The sequence below is a fragment of the Somniosus microcephalus genome, chromosome 34 (genome assembly GCF_052327205.1).
Source record: "Somniosus microcephalus isolate GS21.2 chromosome 34, FLI_Smic_1.0, whole genome shotgun sequence".
Classification (NCBI taxonomy): domain Eukaryota; kingdom Metazoa; phylum Chordata; class Chondrichthyes; order Squaliformes; family Somniosidae; genus Somniosus; species Somniosus microcephalus.
The window spans coordinates 24439526-24459162 of record NC_141020.1 but is presented as its reverse complement, the minus strand read 5'-3'; the positions used below and the strand labels follow the sequence as shown (position 1 = coordinate 24459162).

Sequence of the window (19637 nt, the reverse complement as noted above, 5' to 3'; positions counted from 1 at the left end):
TGGCATTGGCCACTGGGGCTTGGTGGCATTGGCCACTGGGGCTTGGTGGCATTGGCCACTGGGGCTTGGTGGCATTGGCCACTGGGGCTTTGAGGTATAAGCACTGTACAAAACACGAGAGTCTGAAGGATCAGGAATCTGAGGGATCAACAGGAGAACCCCTCTCGGGAACACGGCTACGCGAGGCTTATGGTGGACAATGTCCGTCACACATCAGCCTGCAGAGTCATCAAGAGAACTTGCACTGCCTTTCACTGTTGGCACCATCAGCCTTGAGTAAGCGGGACAACCATCTAGGTCATCAGGGCAGCTACAGTGTCAGGCACTTACTGGGACATCTTTTCTTTAATATTCCATTTACCTTGTATACTTTCCATCACTGGGGGAGGTTTATAGTTAGAATAGGACTTCACTACTGTAGTCCCACTATGGTCAAATCCACCTCAACATATAATCAGGGCAGATTCAGCCCCAGGGAAGCAACTCCCCAACATACACAGCCATATAGACATGTGTATGCCCTCAGTTACATACAATTATATACATTCAGCTCAGACACATGCAACATACCTGCCACTTCTTAATCTTGTTCCACAGGTATTTAAATTCTTCGAAGCCCAGCCTCCCAGTGCTGTCCGCCTAAACCGCTTGGTTAAGGCAGTGTAACCAACTCAATTAAAACGCACCAGACACATTACCCAACAAAAAGGTTCAACAGGCCTCAAGTTGGGATTCTCCTGAACTTCAATACAGACGTAAACATGTCCATACTTTAAAAGCAAGCTCAATCTTCCGAGTTGGCAGCTCAAGAAGCAACAAACTGCCCCCCCAACGGTCTCGCCTTTCTGAAGGTGCAGATACACCGCTGTATGAACGCCCAATACCTCACCCAAGTAGACATTTTCATCGTGTCAGCAGGCTATTTGATAAAGGGAGCGTGGGTGCGAATGGGACAAGCCAAGTGCAATTCAGTCCTGATGCAGCATTCGGACACGTGAACAGCAGGGATCATTACACACAACTTGCATTTATACAACACCTTTAACATAGTCAAAGGTCCCAAGGCCCTTCACAGGAGCATCAAATTAAAATTGATACCAAGCCACGCAAGGAGGCTTTAGGACAGGTGACCTAAAGCTTGGCCAATGAGGTAGGTTTTAAAGGAGAGAGGCGCAGAGGGGTTTTGGGGGTGGGGAGAAATTCCATAGAACAGGGCCGAGGCAGCTGAAGGCATGGCCACCAATGGTGGGATGAAGGAATTCGTGGATGCGCAAGAGGGCAGAATTGTAGGAATGTAGAGTTCTCAGAGGTTGGATGTGGGAACAGAGATAGGGAGGGGGCGAGGCCATGGAGGGATTTGAACAGAAGGATGAGAATTTTAAATTTAAAGGTGTTGCTTAACCAGGAGCCAATGTAGGTCAGCGAGCACAGGGGAGATGGGGGAAATGGGACTTGAGAGAGAGTTAGGACACAGGCAGCAGTGACCTCAAGTTTAGAGGGTGGAAGATGGCAGGCTGGCCATTTAGCAACACCAGGAACAAGAATCTAACTTTTCCCCTCCCCTAAACCAACTTACGATTCCCGCAAGTGGAGGCCAATTGGTATCCCTCCCACTCCTCTGACAAGTCAGCTAACTCAGCTCAGACCAGGGAGCAAACATGGGATCTTTGATCTGTATTCAGTGTACACCTCAGCCCATCAGGAGAGCAGCCGATGAGGCTAGAAACAGGCGAGACCACCAGCCAATGAGTCGGAGCTGAAGGTTGGTTTTGCCCTTTGCAAGAGGATACATCCATGACGGCCACCATACTGCGGCAAGACTCCAGGCTGAACCCATCAGTCTTCAGGTCAGGATCTGTGGCAGAAAACAAAATGGCCAACATTAGGAATTAAATCCAGAAACACTTGACCCAAAAACTTGCCCCATCTGGGAGTGAGGAGAGGAGGGACTCGGAGACCCTGCCAGGACAAAGACTGGTGTCTTTGAATACTGCGCTTCTCAAAATTAAATTTCTACCATTTTAGCTTTAGTGGAGTCTTTTCTAAAATAACCAGTAAGAGTTGGTCCAGTGTCATCACAAGCGGACCACAAGTCTCTCCGCCCACCCCAACAAAACAATAAAAACCCCTTAACCCTTTGAGCATTGTAAAGGCTGCTTCAACTGTCAAAAATACTCATGCACAATGATTTGAGAATATTCAGGACAGCTCTATTTCCAAACCAGTGGAAGCAATGGGTTCTCGCCAAGCCCCGCGCAGAGGCCGGCAGTCCATCCACGACCAATTTATTCAACCAAGGTTTCGAAATTCAAATTTTTATCCAAAATAAACTCACTTGTAGAAATGTTTCCACATCCTCGCAAGTGTTTTGCAGATAATGAATTACTTTTGAAGTGTAGTCACTGGACAAACACGGCAGCCAATTAAGTAGATCAAAATCCCACCAGTAATGACCAATTGGCCTGCTTAAGGAATGAAACAGACTCCCGAATTTAACATTTCATCTGAAAGACAGCACTCCCAACAGTGCAGCGCTCCCTCAGTACTGCCCCTCCGGCAGTGCAGCGCTCCCTCAGTACTGCCCCTCTGACAGTGCAGCGCTCCCTCAGTACCGTACTGAAATACAGCCAGGGTTACATGCTCAAGTTCTGGAATGGAGCTTGAACCCACAAACTTCTGCCTCAGACTCGAGGGCTACCAACTGAGCCAAGCGGACACTAACAAAATATTGTGTCATACAGAGATGCAGAGTCAAGGCCACGGAAAATAAAACCACTACTTACGTCTGCATACGATTTTGTTGAGAATGTTCTTCAGCTCCATTGGACTCACCTCCATGTCCTGCAAAGAATAGGAGATCTTTCTTAGATCGGCAACACATGGGACTTATTCCAAGAGAATATTCTGACTGACTACCTTACAGGAGGAACACAAGGATCGGGTGGCCAGAATTTCTCTTAACCCAGAACATCTCCCTATATTTTCAACATTAGATCCAAATATGGATTTCCATATTTGTTTAGTTTCTTCTCTCTCTCCCTCTCTACACCCAATAACGTCAATAAAAAGCCACCATTTAACTGGAAAAATGGATCAGGCCAATAGAATTACACTTCTATTGGGCATTATCTAACTTCTTTTGAACCTCATCAATCCTACAGGAATTTTGAAAGTGGGTTTCCCTTACTAGTCGACCCAGAACACCACACAACATCTGTTGCCAAGGGCTGGATTGGCAACTTATTCACTGGCACCAATCTTACAATTTTGGCAAGTCACCATATTGCAATGGAGGCATTTTCTCCCCTCCAAACCCGAGCAAACCCGAGCTAGTTTCCAGCTCAGTACCTTCCTGCAGTAATGCACGAGGGGCACTGAACTCAGCAGAGCGCTGTGGGGAGGGCAAATGGAGCGCTGTGGATTTCACACCGTGAGTTTTATTTGTAAATTGGTGCTCAGGAGGAATCAGCAAAAACAGAAGACAAATGGAGGAACAGGAAGCCGTTACCTCACACACACACACACACACAGCCCATGAGACTGCTCTCTGAAATAATTCAGACCACCAATCCAAAACTAGCAGCAGGCAGGTCCTTCAGTGACCGTGCATTAATGGGTTTGCGACCACTCCCTCGGAGAGTAGCTATTGAAGGGTGGATTTGATGAGTCACCACCTCTCAAAATTCCTATGAGTCAACCATTGCTGCACTCCAGCAACATTCACCCCTCCCCCTTAAAGAGTCAGCCTGGGCTCAGTGGGTAGCACCCTCGCCCGAGTCAGAAGCTTGTGGGTTCAGGGACTCGAGCACAAAAATCTAGGGTGACACTCCAGTGCAGTACTTTCAAATGAGACGTTAAACCGAGGCCCTGTCTGCGCTCAGGTGGATGTAAAAGATCCCCATGCCAACATTTCGAAGAGGAGCAGGGGAGTTCTCCCCGGTGTCCTGGCCAATATATTTATCCCTCAATCAACATCACCAAAACAGAATATTTGGTCATTATCACATTGCTATTTGTGGGAGCTTGCTGTGCGCAAATTGGCTGCTGCGTTTCCAACATTATCAACAGTGACTCCACTTCAAAAGTACTTCACTGGCTGTAAAGCAATTTGGGACGTCTGGTGGTTGTGAAAAGTGCTGCAGAAATGAAAGTCTCTCTTCAAAGTAAATGCCACAATATTTTTCTGAATGTTACAATTCATTTATTTCTCTCCCCACCCCCCACAACCACATATAAAAAATGGGAGAGCACTCACTGGGTCCACTGCAATGGTTGACAAGCACTCACTGGGCCCACTGCAATGGTTGACAAGCACTCACTGGGCCCACTGCAATGGTTGACAAGCACTCACTGGGCCCACTGCAATGGTTGACAAGCACTCACTGGGCCCACTGCAATGGTTGACAAGCACTCACTGGGCCCACTGCAATGGTTGACAAGCACTCACTGGGCCCACTGCAATGGTTGACAAGCACTCACTGGGCCCACTGCAATGGTTGACAAGCACTCACTGGGCCCACTGCAATGGTCGACAAGCACTCACTGGGCCCACTGCAATGGTCGACAAGCACTCACTGGGCCCACTGCAATGGTTGACAAGCACTCACTGGGCCCACTGCAATGGTTGACAAGCACTCACTGGGCCCACTGCAATGGTCGACAAGCACTCACTGGGTCCACTGCAATGGTTGACAAGCGTGGGTGTCCTTCTGCCAGGTCTCCACTATTAGTAACAGGAGACAGCAGATGTGCAATTGGAACCCAGCAACCACTCTCCTCCTCACTGCTGCCCTGCCTGACTCACATGAAGGAGGATCTGAGCAGAGGTCTGGCAGCTCAATGCAACAAAGTCGAGATGGAGCCCAGAGTTTTTAGGGGTGCGGTGGTGGTGGGTGGGGGGGGGTTGGGTGCCAGAAACAAAAACCCACGACCCCTCACCTTGGGGGTCACACATTGGTTGTTGCGGTAATGGACAGCCAACATTCCCCTTTAACACTGGGAGCCAACACTCCAAAGATACCAATTCTAGACTTTAATATGAAGACTCTGCATCAATATATTTTAGCACAAAAGAACCTGCGAGAGACACAAGCCCTCCCACAGTGACTTCAATGTGAACCTGACTGGACCACCACAAAGCCAGCCAATATGATTGGAAAGCTGCTCCAAAAAGGTCAAGGTCAGTACAAATTTACACACATTTCCAGATTTTGTTTGATACAATGCAGACACAAATAGTTCTGACTGACAGTACATCAATAAAAAGGTAATCTCACCCATACAAAATATTAAAGATTAGCCCTGACACCATAAATTACTTCACTGCCTCAGTCTAAAAAGGGCTTGACCCACTTTCCTTCATCAAAGAGGCTACACCAAAAATATCCCCCTTTCATTTGCTGATGGACCTCACGGTGTATTTCCAGCATTAGCCCTTATTTATTCCAGCTTCTTGGCAGTCGCAGTTTGCTTTTTAATTTTCAACGAGATAATTAGTTCTACTGTGGGTCCCTCAGGCAAAATCCAGTAACAGGGGAGCCCAGGATACAGAAGGCTACACTCCAGGAGAGGATGAGGCAGGAATCAATCAACGCCCTTTGCAAACTACTTGCAAGCAGGTCTGGGTGCGGCTACCAACTGAACCAGTGCGATGGGTTCACTCACAAGCAACAGGTTCTCCAGGTCCACAGCTGTGGATACTGGGCTAGGCTGGAATGCTGTGTCTCTGGCCACAGGAAGAGCGAGAGAGAGAGAGCTGGTGGGAGAGAGAGGCCAGATACCTTCATTTACACAAAGACTAAGAAGTTAATTCTTCACTGTTACAGGTCAAGGTTCTGGGTCTGGATTTGAACCAGACAGTCCAGATTCAAAAATAAAATCAGCCCCTGCTCTGGCCAGACACTTGAGGTATGCTGTGGTAGCACACTTGCCTCGGAGTCAGAAGGTTGTGGGTTCAAGTCCCACTCCAGAGACTTGAGCACATAAATCTAGACTAACTCCAGTGCAGCACTGTCGGAGGTGCCGTCTTTCGGATGAGACGTTGGGCCAGAAATTCCAGAACGGGGCTTGCAGCGCGTGCAAGCCCCGTATTTGCACTTACCCCGCGCTCCTGCCGATCAGCTCCAGGGACGCCTGCACTTCCAGAAACTGAAGCAAGAATCCCGGGCAGCGTATGACGTCACGCCGCCCAGGAGCGCAGCCAGCGCGGACCCAGGAGCGTGCAGTGTAAGTGAGACACGCCCCTTGAGGTCTCAGTTTCACTGGACACGCCCCCAATGTTTCTGTCAAGCTGCTTTGCTTTTTTACATGCAAAGCAGCAGTTTAAATAGGTTTTTGGAAGTTTTTTTGAAGATTTTGGTAACTTTTATAAACTTTTTAAAATGTTTACATTAAAACTACTTCAGATTACTCAAAATAAAGAGAATTAAAGCAATTTAAAGACTTTTAAAAGCCCTAAAAGAATTTTTTTAATTCCATTTATTTATTTAGCAAGGTCGTCGTCATACGTGTCTTCACACTGTTCCCTTTGGGGAACTGTATGAAGTGGTGGAAGGATTTATGGCCGTGATTAACGCTCATTCCGTGACCGTAACCATCTTTGAACCAGCCATTAGGGCGGTTAGTCCTATGGCGGGAGGGTTTTACGGGCTCCCACAAGCTATACAAGGAGGGGGGGGCCACCCACACCCACGGACGCAAATATCCCACTGGATGTCAACCCAGAATTTAGAGCCGGAGCTCCGACTCCACTTGCCGGGACTGTCTGGAGCGGGGTTCGAAACCCTACCCTGATCTGGCCCAGCGGCGGGGATCCTACCGCTATGACAAACGCCCAATCCGATTAGCAACGTGAAATGGCAGCATAGGGCTCCAGTCACGGGGAGGGAAAAGGCGCAGGAAACGTATGGGTGTCACCTTTTGTGCGGAGTGGGCCTTTTGCGTAGCAGTAAGCATCCCCGCCGCTGGGCCAGAAGGAGTAGGGTTTTGAACCCCACTCCAGACAGTCCCGGCAAGTGGAGTCAGAGCTCCAACTTTAAATTCTGGGTGGACATCCAGCGGGATACTTGCGTCCGTGGGTGTTGGTGGCCGCCCCCCCCCCCCCCCTCAGATGGGTTGTGGGAGCCCGTAAAACCCTCCCGCCATAGGACTAACCACCCTAATGGCTGGTTCAAAGATGGTTACGGTCACGGAATGAGCGTTAATCACGGCCATAAATCCTTCCACCACTTCATACAGTTCCCCAAAAGGAACAGTGTGAGGATACGTCCGATGATGACCTCTTGCGCAATGCACCTCCTTGGACCCTCAGTCGCAGGTGCGAGGGGGCAAGTGGTGCAAGTGTTAAATTTTTTATTTTATTGACATGTAAAATGTTGGCCCAATAATTCCCTTCCAAATGCGCTAGTACGGTCGGGGTACTTACGCATCTGGCCGGATGAAATGCCGGTTTTCAGCATGCACAGTGCATGTGGGGAAAACCGGCATTTCCTGTCCTCTGAACGAAGGGGTTCAGAGGCAGAACGCGTGCGACTGCACATGCAGCGCGTGCGCAGTATAATTCGCCGCTTTCATTAATGCTTTCAGTGAGGTCCAGTCATTACAACTTACACATGAAAAAAGCATGGGTACAGTTGCTACAGAGGCTGCGGAGGAAGATATTTCTTATCGTGGAGCTTCTGAAAGTATGTATGTCTGTATATATTCCTTTGCGTGTTATGTATATATTCCTTTACTTGTGTATGAATGTATTATTTAATTATGACTTTCAGAGAAAGGAACTTATTGGAAAATCATAATTAAAAACATACATTCATAGTAAAGGAATATAAAACATACATACATATACGTAAAGGAATATATGTGGACATACATACATAACTCATTCTCACATTCCATTCACACAGCCACAATTGCTCCTTCTACCTACCGTTCTGAAAACCCTTTTTAAAAAAAAAAAAAAAAATTTAAACTTTAAAACTTACTTAAAATAACTTCCCTCCCTTTCCCAAACAAAAATATTGCATTTCAAAAGCTCCACGATAAAATATATCTTCCTCCGCAGCCAATGAACCACTTTACACTTGCTTTTTCTCAGTGTAAGTTCTGAGGACTTACCCTCACGGATTTCATGAATGAAATCCACGAAGTTCACTGTGCAAGCGCTGCCTGTGCAGTCGCACGCGCTCGAGGTCTGGAAATGCCGGCGTTCCCCGCATGCGCTGTTCCTGCTGAACGCCGGCATTTCCAACGGCCAGAAGCGCGAGTACCCCGAGCGCACTCACGCTTCTGGCCTGGAATTTCTGGCCCGATAAATCAAGGCCCCGTCTGCTCTCAGGTGGATGTAAAAGAGCCCATGGCACTATTTCGAAGAGCAGGGGGAGTTCTTCCTGGTGTCCTGGCCAATATTTATCCCTCAACCAACATAACAAACAGATTAACTGGTCATTATCACATTGCTGTTTGTGGGACCTTGCTGTGCACAAATTGGCTGCCGCATTTCCCACATTACAACAGTGACTCCACTTCAAATAGTACGCGCTTTGTGACGTCCGGTGGTTGTGCGCTATATAAATGCATGTCTTTCTTTTGATTCCAAAGACACTCACACCCTGGTATCTTGCATAAGGGACCATTATCCATGCTTAAACCTCAGTGAGTACTAGCAAGTCGCTGAACGGAGCAGAATTATCACTGCCGAGCCCAATCCTGCCCCCACACACACACCTCGAGCAGCAGTGGTCGGACAGTCATCACGAATCCTAGCCAATGTCCCCCTCTTTAAACCTTTTGGAAGGACAGGGGCCAACTGTAGAATCCTCCACCGATATCTCACCTATCTTAGCACAAGCCCTGGATTGAACCTGGGCCCTTGCTGGTTCAATTACTCACTGAATAAAGTGAAGACACTGGCTGATCCTCCCAGACGGGCAATTGGAGGAGTGTGGCAATGTAAACACTAAAGTGTCCAAAACTTTCCACTTAACTACAGCAAGCTAATTTGGGAGACACCCTCACCAGAGCACACACATGCATGGTTCAGAACAGTTGGCAGATATTTAATAAAAGTTAGGAGATTGTTCACAGGCGCCTTTAATGCTTACATCTCCAGCCAGGCTTTTGAAGATCTGTCGGAACCTTCTTTCCTCATCATTCTCGTTGGACTCAACCTGCGAAACATGGCGGGGCTGCTCAGCCTATAAAACAAGAGTCAGCAGGTTGCCAGAAAGGTCAAGGGAACTCAAAACACAGGCCCATTAAATAATGCATCAAAGAATTCCAGACTAGAATGTTATTACAGGAAACTTTGGTTTATCCGGAGGTTGTATGGCCGGAAACTTTGCTCTAACGGCAGAAATCAGCAGCCGTTTTAGTTAGTTTTTTTTTCTTCTCCTAGCATTCTGTTAACAGGCAGGCTCTGGAAAGCGTCTTTGTAGCTTAGCAACAGCTTCAGAGACGCTTCAAGGTACGGGCAGAGTGTTTACGAGCTGTTGCTGAGCAACAGTGTTTGTTGTCAAATACTATGCTTCAACGTTGACTTTGCATGTCTGGCACTTTTGATAGAGCGGCAACACGCCGGTCCCGGATATCAGAACTTTTCCTGTACAAGGAATTTCATTCCCCCATGGTCAATATTCACAAATGCACATCCATTACAGTTTAAAAAATAAATTGAGAAATTTAGGTGAAGACCCAATCCTGTGATACAGGTAGGATTGCCAATTCTGGCTGGAGGTTATTCCTGGTTATCACATGACCTCCTGCCAACAACCACCCCACTCACGAGTATTTTTATAACTAACAAAAGTGTTCAAAGAGAATTAAGAAAAAACCTTTAATGCCAGGATTTTTGTGTTCCGCGGATTAATCTTTAATTCCCAGGGACTCCAGGACAATTCCGGAGGGTTGGCAGCAATTGATGCCGGACACGACAATGGTTGAAGAGAACAGGAGACACAATAAGCTACAGCAAGTGATGTTTGGGCAGTGCCAAGCTTGGTTTTTAAAAACCCTCACATTGATGGAGGGAAGGCCGAGGGAAGCAAAGGGTTCTACAGATTGGGATGGCAAGAAAGTGGTGGAGATAAATCTTGATGTCAACATCGAGGATGGAGCACACTTGGGATGATGCAACTGTTGTTTTAAGAGGTAGGAGAAAGAGAAATGTCGATTTACTTTCTCTAAGTGATATTAGGAAAAGCCAGAGCAGAGCCATAGAATCTTACAGCGCAGAAGGCGGCCATTCAGCCCATTGTGCCTGCACTGGCTCTTCGAGAACGCTCTCCAATTTAGTCCCACTCTCTAGCGCTTTCCCCATAGCCCTGCAATTTTCTCCTGTAAAAGTATTCATCCAATTCCCTACTGAAAGTTACTACTGAATTTGCTTCCACCACCCTGTCAGGCAGTGAATTCCAGATCACAACTCGTTTAAAAAATATTCTCATCTCCCCTCTGGTTCTTCTGGCAATGATCTTCAATCTGTGTCCTCTGGTTACCGACCCTCCTGCCAGTGGAAACATTTCGCGCTACTTGCTCTATCAAAGCCCATGATTTTAAACATCTCAATTAAGTCTCCCCTTAACCTTCACTGCTCTAAAAGGAGAACAATCCCAGCTTCTCCACCTAACGGAAGTACCTCATCCCTGGCACTATTGAGTCTTTCCAGGATCACTGGCTTAACATGGGCCACAGTATGCAGCAAGGGGTGAAGGGGGCACTCCATCAGTGCTTCCCACATGAGTGGATCTCTTCCCAGGCATCTTGTCTACAGGCCGCTAACCGGAGAACACAAGTAATTGGTTTTTCCCCCATTTGTGGAAGGAACCACAGACCCTTCCCTCAACAATAGAGGCAAGCATGGTTCCTGACGCTCCATAGCACTGACGACTGATGCACCAACAGTGTCCTCCACTGTGCTTAAACCTTTTAAAGGCAGACGCTCACTGTCGCTGTTAAACATGCACTTTTGTTTAATCCCAGGAATTTTCTCCACTTCTAGACATCCCAAATCTCCTGAAGGTCTCCTGAAGGCACCAGCTCATGCTGGAGCATGAGTTCATAGGTTGCCCTCCAATAACTTAACCAAGGGGCTACTCTTCATGGTTGAGCATTGACAGTGGATGTTGATGGCTTCAGTCACTTGCACTTTAAGGGTCACTGGACAGGAAGCAATGGAGCAACAATCCTGGCCGATTTCCCCACTACCATCCCAGGGCACTGAAGACAATAGTCTACAGTGCACATGTGAAGCAGAATCAGAGGTTACAGCAAACAGCTGAACATAAATGAAGCATAAAATATTTCACTTCGTGCATAACTGCAGTCTTGAGTGTCTTAAAAACTGTAAGGATGATTCAAGATGTACTTACCGGGCCACTTGCCATTTGGCTGAGGTGGGGGAAGGAGAGAAAAAGAAATATAATTTAATGCTGCAATATTCAGTGTTACACATCGAAGCAGAATTTAAATATGCAAATTTAAGCATAAAATAAAACAGGCTGTAATGGTGTTTATGCTCCACAGGAGCCTCCTCCCACTCTTTACTTCATCTCACCCCATCAACTTATCCTTCTATACCTTTTTCCCCTCATGTAATTATCCAACATCTCATTAGAAACATAGATAGGAGCAGGAGCAGGCCATTCGGCCCCTCGAGCCTGCTCTGCCATTCAATGCGATCATGGCTGATCATCCAATTTCAGTACCCGGTCCCTGCTTTCTCCCCATACCCCTGGATCCCTTTAGCCTTAAGAAATATATCCAACTCCTTCTTGAATATATTTAATGAATTGGCTTCTACTGCCTTCTGTGGTAGAGAATTCCACAGGTTCACCACTCTCTGGGTGAAGAAATTCCTCCTAATTTCTGTCCTAAATGGCCTACCCCTTATCCTTAGACTGTGACCCCTGGTTCTGGACTCCCCGACCATCGGGAACATCCTTCCTGCACCTAGTCTGTCCAGTCCTGTCAGAATTTTATAAGTTTCAATGAGATTCCCTCTCATTCTTCTGAACTCCAGCAAGTAAAGCCTAATCGTCCCAATCTCTCCTCATAAGTCATTCCTGCCATCCCAGGTATCAGCCTGGTGAATCTTCACTGAACTCCTTCCCTGGCAAGAACGTCCTTCCTCAGATAAGGTGACCAAAACTGCACACAATACTCAAGGTGTGGTCTCACCAAGGCCCTGTACAACTGTAGCAAGACATCCTTGTTCCTGTACTTGAACCCTCTCGCTACGAAGGCCAACATACCATTTGCCTTCTTAACCGCCTGCTGCACCTGCATGCTTACCTTCAGCGACTGGTGCACAAGGACACCCAGGTCTCGTTGCACTTCTCCCAATCTATTGCCATTCAGATAATAATCTGCCTTCCTGTTTTTGCCACCAAAGTGGATAACCTCACATTTATCCACGTTATATTGCATCTGCTATGCTTTTGCCCAATCATCCAACCTGTCCAAATCATCCTGGAGTTTCTCGGCATCCTCCTCACAGCACACATGCCCACCCAGCTTTGTCGTCTGCAAATTTAGAGATATTACATCTAGTTCTTGTCTAGATCATTAATATATATTGTGCAATGAGTTCTGTAGGCAAACACCCTCCATGCTTGCGTTGACAGAACCCCCTCAATGATCAGCTTGTCCAACAAATATAAATAATGTGAAACATTAATGCAGTAAATGGATATAAATGCACAATTACCTTTATAAAAAAAAAAAAAAATCAGACTTTGATAAAACCTGTTCGTCTGAACTAGAGAAACATTTTTGATATATTTAATAAAAGGGCAACATAGCAAGAGACACATTCAGGATGGATACACTACAGAGAATGGATAGATTAATGGGTTGATAATATTAAAATTGTACCAATTGAGTTATAGGACACAAGCTGATCTCCCGTGGCAATGCTCATGGTGAGTCAGATGTTCCGATGTTTCATAACAGCAATGTTACACCATGTAATGCACCGGGTATTATTACACTGCTAAGGTGAAGCAGTGTCCCTTTTAAAAAGTCAAAGTCAAATTGCCGTTCAGTAAACACTGGTTAGGTCAGTTTAATTGCTGTTTTGTGACAGTTAAGTTTCCAGATTACAAGTTTCTTGTAAGTTTTAGGCTGATTGTAGAGGCAAGAGGCTGCAGACATTCTGGCTCAGGTCATTGCCCAGGTACTCTCTGTTGCTGGGTGAAAGTCCTTTGTACATCACAGTGATTGGTTTTAAAACCACTTTTGTTTTGAAGTGGGACTGAAATCTGCAGCAAGACAGGTGGTCACAACTTAAGCTACATATACTGTTACAAATGTAAAGCATTTTGATACTGAATTTACCCTGGCGGTGGCTGGTTTAACTGCAACAATGAGAATATTAAGTTGCAGTTTTCTATTAAACTGCCCGAGGTAGTAGCGCAGAGGCTGCAATGACCATCTTTCTCCAGGCACATGCCCACGGATACAGGTAGGGTCGCCAACTCTCCAGAAATGATAGACTAACCAGGTCGCTGCTGGAAGAAACATTCTAGGGGCATAGTGTTTATAAGACCTTTGTTTATTGGTTTAAAAATAAAATTGGACACGAGGGGAAAATAGGCCATTTGGCTGAATCAGTAACCATCCAATTGGGTAATGGCGACTACTCACTTTCCGATTGGGCTGGGAAGGTGGAGCACCGAGGGTGGACATGTTGGGCGACCAATGGCAGGTGTGTGGGGGCAGGGCAGTTGGAGGCATGTGATGACACCTCCAGGAATACAGCCAATCAGAGTTGGCAACCCCAGGTACAGGCCAATGTGTTTTCTGGCTCACTGTCTGTCCGGACCATCTCCAGCAATCCTTGGAGAAGGGGGGGGGGGGGAGAAAGAGGAGGTAATGAAAAAAAAATGGTAAAGGGGGAGAAAGACGACCACAATTCAACCAACTGTGTACGCTCCATAGAATCTACCTCTGTCAACTGGTCAAAAAAACAAATCACAATCCACATCCACTTGTGTTGGGTTGCCACAGAACGTGCTCAAGTGAGAAATCTCCAGGGTGAAGGAGAAAGTTAAGAACAAACTCTTGGAAAGTTGTGCAGTCACTCCCTCAGTACTGCACTGGAGTGTTAGCCTAGATTTTATGCTCGGGTCTGACAACTGAGCCACGCCCGACACCACCTTGTCGAGGGATTACGATGGAATTCCAACAGCCTCCAACAGGGTGTTAGCCGTGGCTCAGTGGTAGCTCTCACCTTGAGTGAGGAGGTTGTGGGCTTCAAGTCGCACTCCAGAGGATTTGGCACATCATCTAGGCTGACACATTAAACCGAGGCCCGGTCTGCCCGCTCAGGTGCACATAAAAGATATGATTTGAAGAGCAGGGGAGTCCTCCCCAGTGTCTTGGCCAACATATATCCCTCAACCAATGTTCACAGTGCTGCATGGCCCCAAAAAGAGAGAAGGCTGCCCTCGACCAACAGCACTAAAAACAGATTACCTGGTCATCACCATTTGTGGGATATTGCTGTGCATAAATTGCCTGCTGTGATGCCCACTGTTGAGGTGACTTACACTTCAACAGTAATCCATAGGCTGTGGCTCACTCGAGGCTGCAAAAGGCATGTTGGTTCATTCTTCCACCCACCCCCTCCCCCAAAGATTAAGCTTATATTGGCAACATGCAGTTTCTAGTCTGATGGGACGTCTAAAGCATGCAAAGAGATTTGATAATTCAGCAGCATTTTATTAGTTACATCTGTGAGGTGGTGCTTTTTACAGAAAAACCTTCCAGCCACTTAATGCTGGGCACTTCTGATTGGTAGTCTTGCATTTCCCAAATCTGCTCCGGTCCCCAACACTACTAAACTGATTAAACAATGAAGCAGTGGTCAACTAATTGTATACAAGTGACTTTAAAAGGACGTGCATCCACCTCAGCTGACAACTTTGTGCACCGCGTGGAAGAAAGTTCCCCAACTTTATAAAACAATGGATTCTCTGCCTTATTGTGGACAATGACAGAAGATGCACGAGTGCTGTACCAGACTCCCAGTGACAACCTCGGCCCCTATTACATTTTTACTTTTTTTTCCCCACCCTTTTGTTTTGGGTCTTTCCCCCCCCTTTTTTTTTTCTCTCTCCCACATGGCAGCTGTCTCTCTTTCTGCCAGTACACTTCACACCTAATCTGAGCCGTCCTTTGTCTCCACTGTCCTATTACCATCGCGTCTGGTTTTGAATACCTTAATGTCTCTTTTACGTTGTTTGTTCTATCGCAGCCCCGCCTTCGATCTATTTTATTTCCTTTCCAGTTTTGAAAAAAAGGGTTTCGACCCGAAACGTCGACTCTAATTTCTCTCCACAGATGTTGCCTGGCCTGCTGAGTTTTTCCAGCATTTTCTGTTGTTATTTCAGATTTCCAGCATCCGCAGTATTTTGCTATCTCCCAGTGACAATGCTGTCTGAACTTGTTTTCCCAAGGAGGTGTGGTGTAACTAACCTGAGGGAAGGGCTCAGCAGCTAATTTACAATGAAATGCAAAGGGACCAACCCCGCCGATGCTCTCGGAGGATTTCTCAAGAAACTTCGCTGACTAGGGGCTCAATGATTTAACAAGTACGCCTGCAAATTTTGGCAGGGTGGAAAGGTGCAGAAGACAACTTTCCTGACAATTTCCCCCCTTCCTCTCCCAGAGCCTCCCACGTGCACCAGCACGACCCTCCAGTGCTCTTTCCGAGCGGCCGTTATTTAATAGTTGGCCCCCAAATGCAAGTGGCGGCCGACTAATGTCAGAGCCCAACATCACAAGTGTATTTCCCACTGGGAGCAGGGAGCCCCGTGGGGGGGTTGACGCCAGATGGTGAGCAGGAACCCTGGCTGAATCGCCCCCTCTCAGTGCCAGCTGTGGCACTCTCGCCTCTTGAGTCAGAAGGTTGTGGGTTCAAGTCCCACTCCAGAGACTTGAGCACAAAGCTAGGCTGACACTCCAGTGCAGTGCTGAGGGAGTGCTGCACTGTCAGAGGTGCCATCTTTCAAATGAGGTGTTAAACCCCGTATGCCCTCTCAGGTGGACGTAAAAGATCCCATGGCACTATTTTGAAGAGGAGCAGGGGAGTTATCTCCGGTGTCCTGGGCCAATATTTATCCCTCAACCAACATACACAGATTATCTGGTCAGTATCATATTGCTGTTTGTGGGAGCTTGCTGTGCGCAAATTGGCTGCTGCATTTCCCACATTACAACAGTGACTACACTCCAAAAGTACTTCATTGGCTGTAAAGCACTTTTGAAACGTTTGGTGGTCGTGAAAGGCGCTATAGAAATGCAAGTCTTTCTTCTCTCTATACTCTGGGGCCCTGAAGCCAATTGCAGGAACCCTACTGCCACCCAAGCCAAGATCAGCTAACAGTACAAGAGGGATTAGTCCTAGTACCTCTGTGGTCTGAAGCAATCAGTGCCATCTTAGGAAGGGCATTAACCCAGTATAGGCCACATAAAAAGTCTTGCCTTTCTATAGCGCCTTTCATGGCCTCAGGATGTCCCAAAGCCCTTTACAGCCAATGAAGTACTTTTAGATGTAGTCACCATCAATGTTCCCTTTATTTTTTTGGGTGCATGGCCCCTTTAATGGGCTGCGCGGCCCATTCAAATTCTCACTGTTGTGGTTGGTTCCAATTTACTGCCTGTGCGCGGGGGGCTCCAGAATGCTGCGCAGCTTAAAGGCAACATTAGCAATGAGATAATGACAAAAATGATGTTTGTAGAGGGATAAAACACCGAGGAAAACACCCCCACTCTTCTTTGAAATAGTACCACAGGATTTTTACATCCACCTGAGGAGGCAGACGGGGCCTCGGTTCAACATCTCATCCGAAAGACGGCACCTCTGACACTGCAGCGCCCCCCTCGGCGCTGCACTGGGAGTGTCAGCCTGGATTTTGTGCTCAAGTCTCTGGAGTTGGACTTGAACCCACGACCTTCTGTCAGAGGCAGGAGAGTGACCCACTGGGCTACAGCGGACACGGTTTCCTCTTTTACTGGGCCCTTTACTACGCGTACTCTTCTGCTGCCGGGGACAACCTGCCCCATGCCTTCTCCAGTGTAGCTCTGTAGCCAATCATTGGAAAGTGTAGGAATTGTCCGAATTGGACGATCTCTCTCCTTATCGGAAAGAGCAGGACCTCCACTTACCACCAACCCACAGCCAAGCCCTAGAGCTCAGCACAGACATGAAAGACCCCATGATATTATTCAAAGAGCTGGGGCGTTCTCTACCCCCACCACCAATGTCCCGGCCAATATTTATCCTTCAACCAACATCAGGACAGATTATCTGGTCATCATCACATTGCTATTTGCAAAATGGCTACTGCATTTCCTTCATTACAACAGGCGTTATTATAAATGCAAATATTTATTTTTATGGGACTGTATGCAAATCTGCAGCAAATCACATGATGCCCAGTGAGCTGTTCAGCTGAGCAAGTGATTTGGAGAAATGTTGAATCCTAGCCACTGCCTCCATTCACAGAGTAGAACTTCACCAGACAGGATACATTCCACATTCTTTCTGGCTTGGGACTGCTGGGCAGAAGCAGAGAGCATGGAGATGGTTAAATGAACACACATCACCGAGATTAAACTACAGCTATCTGGCTCCTCCTCCCTTCCCCAACACCCTCACCCCCAGGCCAACTTTCTCCTTAAATAGATGTCTCTTTTGATTTGTGGGCAGCAAGGGGTTAACCATAAGTAAACCATGGATGAACCATTTTTAGTGTAACAGGAAGCAGACACCTGGTGTTTGCTGGCGCCTTCACTCAGCTCATTGATTGATTGACTCGATGATGGGAGGAGTTGTGTGTCATGGTAACAATGGTCTAAATAAATAGTCACAACATTTCACGTGACAATATATTTCCAGGGCAATTCGGCCTTTCGGATGAGCCAGAAGTTTCAATAATCTTGGACAGGGAGACTATTGCCAATGTAGTTCAGTTTGCAAAGCTCATGTAAACACAATCTACAGCGGGAAATACAATTACTTGGCTTGTTGCAAGTCCCTATCATTGGGTATCGGTGGGTCAGCTGTTGTATTTACACAGGGTGGGTCCCACTGTGCAGACACACTCAGCGCTCAATCTTCCACAAAATAAAATTACATGACGAGACGGAGGAAAAACTGGTTTAAAACAGCCAGGGAGAGGCCCGGTCATTTTTAAAACTCTAAGGCGTTCATCCAAAGAACTTACCTGATAACGCCGGACAGTCCTTGCAGTAGTTGGCCTGCCAGGCCGCCGCCGCCGCCACCGCCGCCAAATAGGCTGCCAATTTTAAACATGGTGAATTTGGAGATTCAAGTGGAAGAAAAACTGCGAGAGAGAGAGAGAGAGCGCAAGTCAATTACAGCGCAACCTCAAGCCCAGACCCGCGTCAGTTTCAGGCCCAGGCGACTGGATACAATGTTTCACCCGCGTCAGTTTCAGGCCTGGCGACTGGATACAATGTTTCACCCGCGTCAGTTTCAGGCCTGGCGACTGGATACAATGTTTCACCCGCGTCAGTTTCAGGCCTGGCGACTGGATACAATGTTTCACCCGCGCGATACACTGTTTCAGAGGATTCCGAACCCCCTCCACGGCCAATAAACGGTTCCGTTCCCGGACCACTGTCCGCGGGGGTCAATAACTGAAGGAGCTCTCCTTACCGACAAGGATCGGACTCTGTGCAAATGGCGCAGCCTCTCGCTTTCTGCAGCCGGATTTGTGGGTGTAAAGCCGTCAGCCGGGCCCCCGCCCACTTGACGATGTAGGAGTAACCAGCACTGCCGGGTCCTAGAGCGCCTGCAGCTCAAAGCTGCCAAGTGAGGTTTGGCCGAAATGCACGAGCTGGGTTGCGGAGCCCATTTAAACCGCGTGGAGCTGCCAATTACCTTTGAGGAGGCGATTTATCAAATGCAAAAGCAAAGTACTGCGGATGCTGGAAATCTGAAATAAAAACAGAAAATGCTGTAAATACTCCGACCTGAAACGTTAACTCTGTTTCTCTCTCCACAGATGCTGCCTGACCTGCTGAGTATTTCCAGCATTTTCTGTTTTTATTTTAGTAGGGATTAAAGGTAGTTGCAGACTGGCAGTAGGTGAGAAGTGGTGTTCCGCAAGGACCACTGTTGTTCACCATTTACATAAACGATTTTGACTCGGGAATCACGATTTCAAAATTTGCAGGCGGCACCAAATTGGGGGGTGCAGTTAATACAAAGGAGGACTGCAAAAAATACAGGAAAGCATTAATAAACTTGCAGAATGGCTGTGTAATGGGTGGTAAATGAACTAAGTGTGAGGTGGTACATTTTGGTAGGAAGAATAAGGAGGCCACATAATCCTTGGAAAATAAGGGTCTAAATGGGGAATTGCAGTAGAGAGATCTGGGACACAGATACACAAATCACTAAAAGTAGAGACACAGGTTAATAAGGTCAATTAAAAAAGCAAACAAAGCACAGGGTTCATTTCTAGAGGGATAGAATTGAAAAGTAGAGAAGTTATGTTAAACTTGTATAGTGGTTAGCACTGTTGCCTCACAGCGCCAGGGATCCGGGTTCGAATCTGGCCTCGGGTGACTGTCTGTGTGGAGTTTGCACATTCTCCCCGTGTTTGCGT

General features: G+C 47.1%; 1 protein-coding gene across 1 annotated transcript in view; it reads right to left on the bottom strand.

Moving 5' to 3' along the window:
- capns1b (calpain, small subunit 1 b) overlaps positions 1-18858 on the bottom strand; it is a 28088-nt gene extending 9230 nt beyond the window's left edge. The window contains exons 1-7 of the mRNA XM_085973581.1: positions 18683-18858; positions 18228-18347; positions 11367-11385; positions 9102-9194; positions 2784-2841; positions 1791-1855; positions 571-639 (exon numbers count right to left, since the gene is read on the bottom strand). Coding sequence (XP_085829707.1) covers positions 571-639; positions 1791-1855; positions 2784-2841; positions 9102-9194; positions 11367-11385; positions 18228-18316 — 393 coding nt within the window. The 5' untranslated portion in view covers positions 18317-18347; positions 18683-18858. The remainder of the gene's footprint in view (positions 1-570; positions 640-1790; positions 1856-2783; positions 2842-9101; positions 9195-11366; positions 11386-18227; positions 18348-18682) is intronic.
- Between the last annotated feature and the right edge of the window lie 779 nt (positions 18859-19637).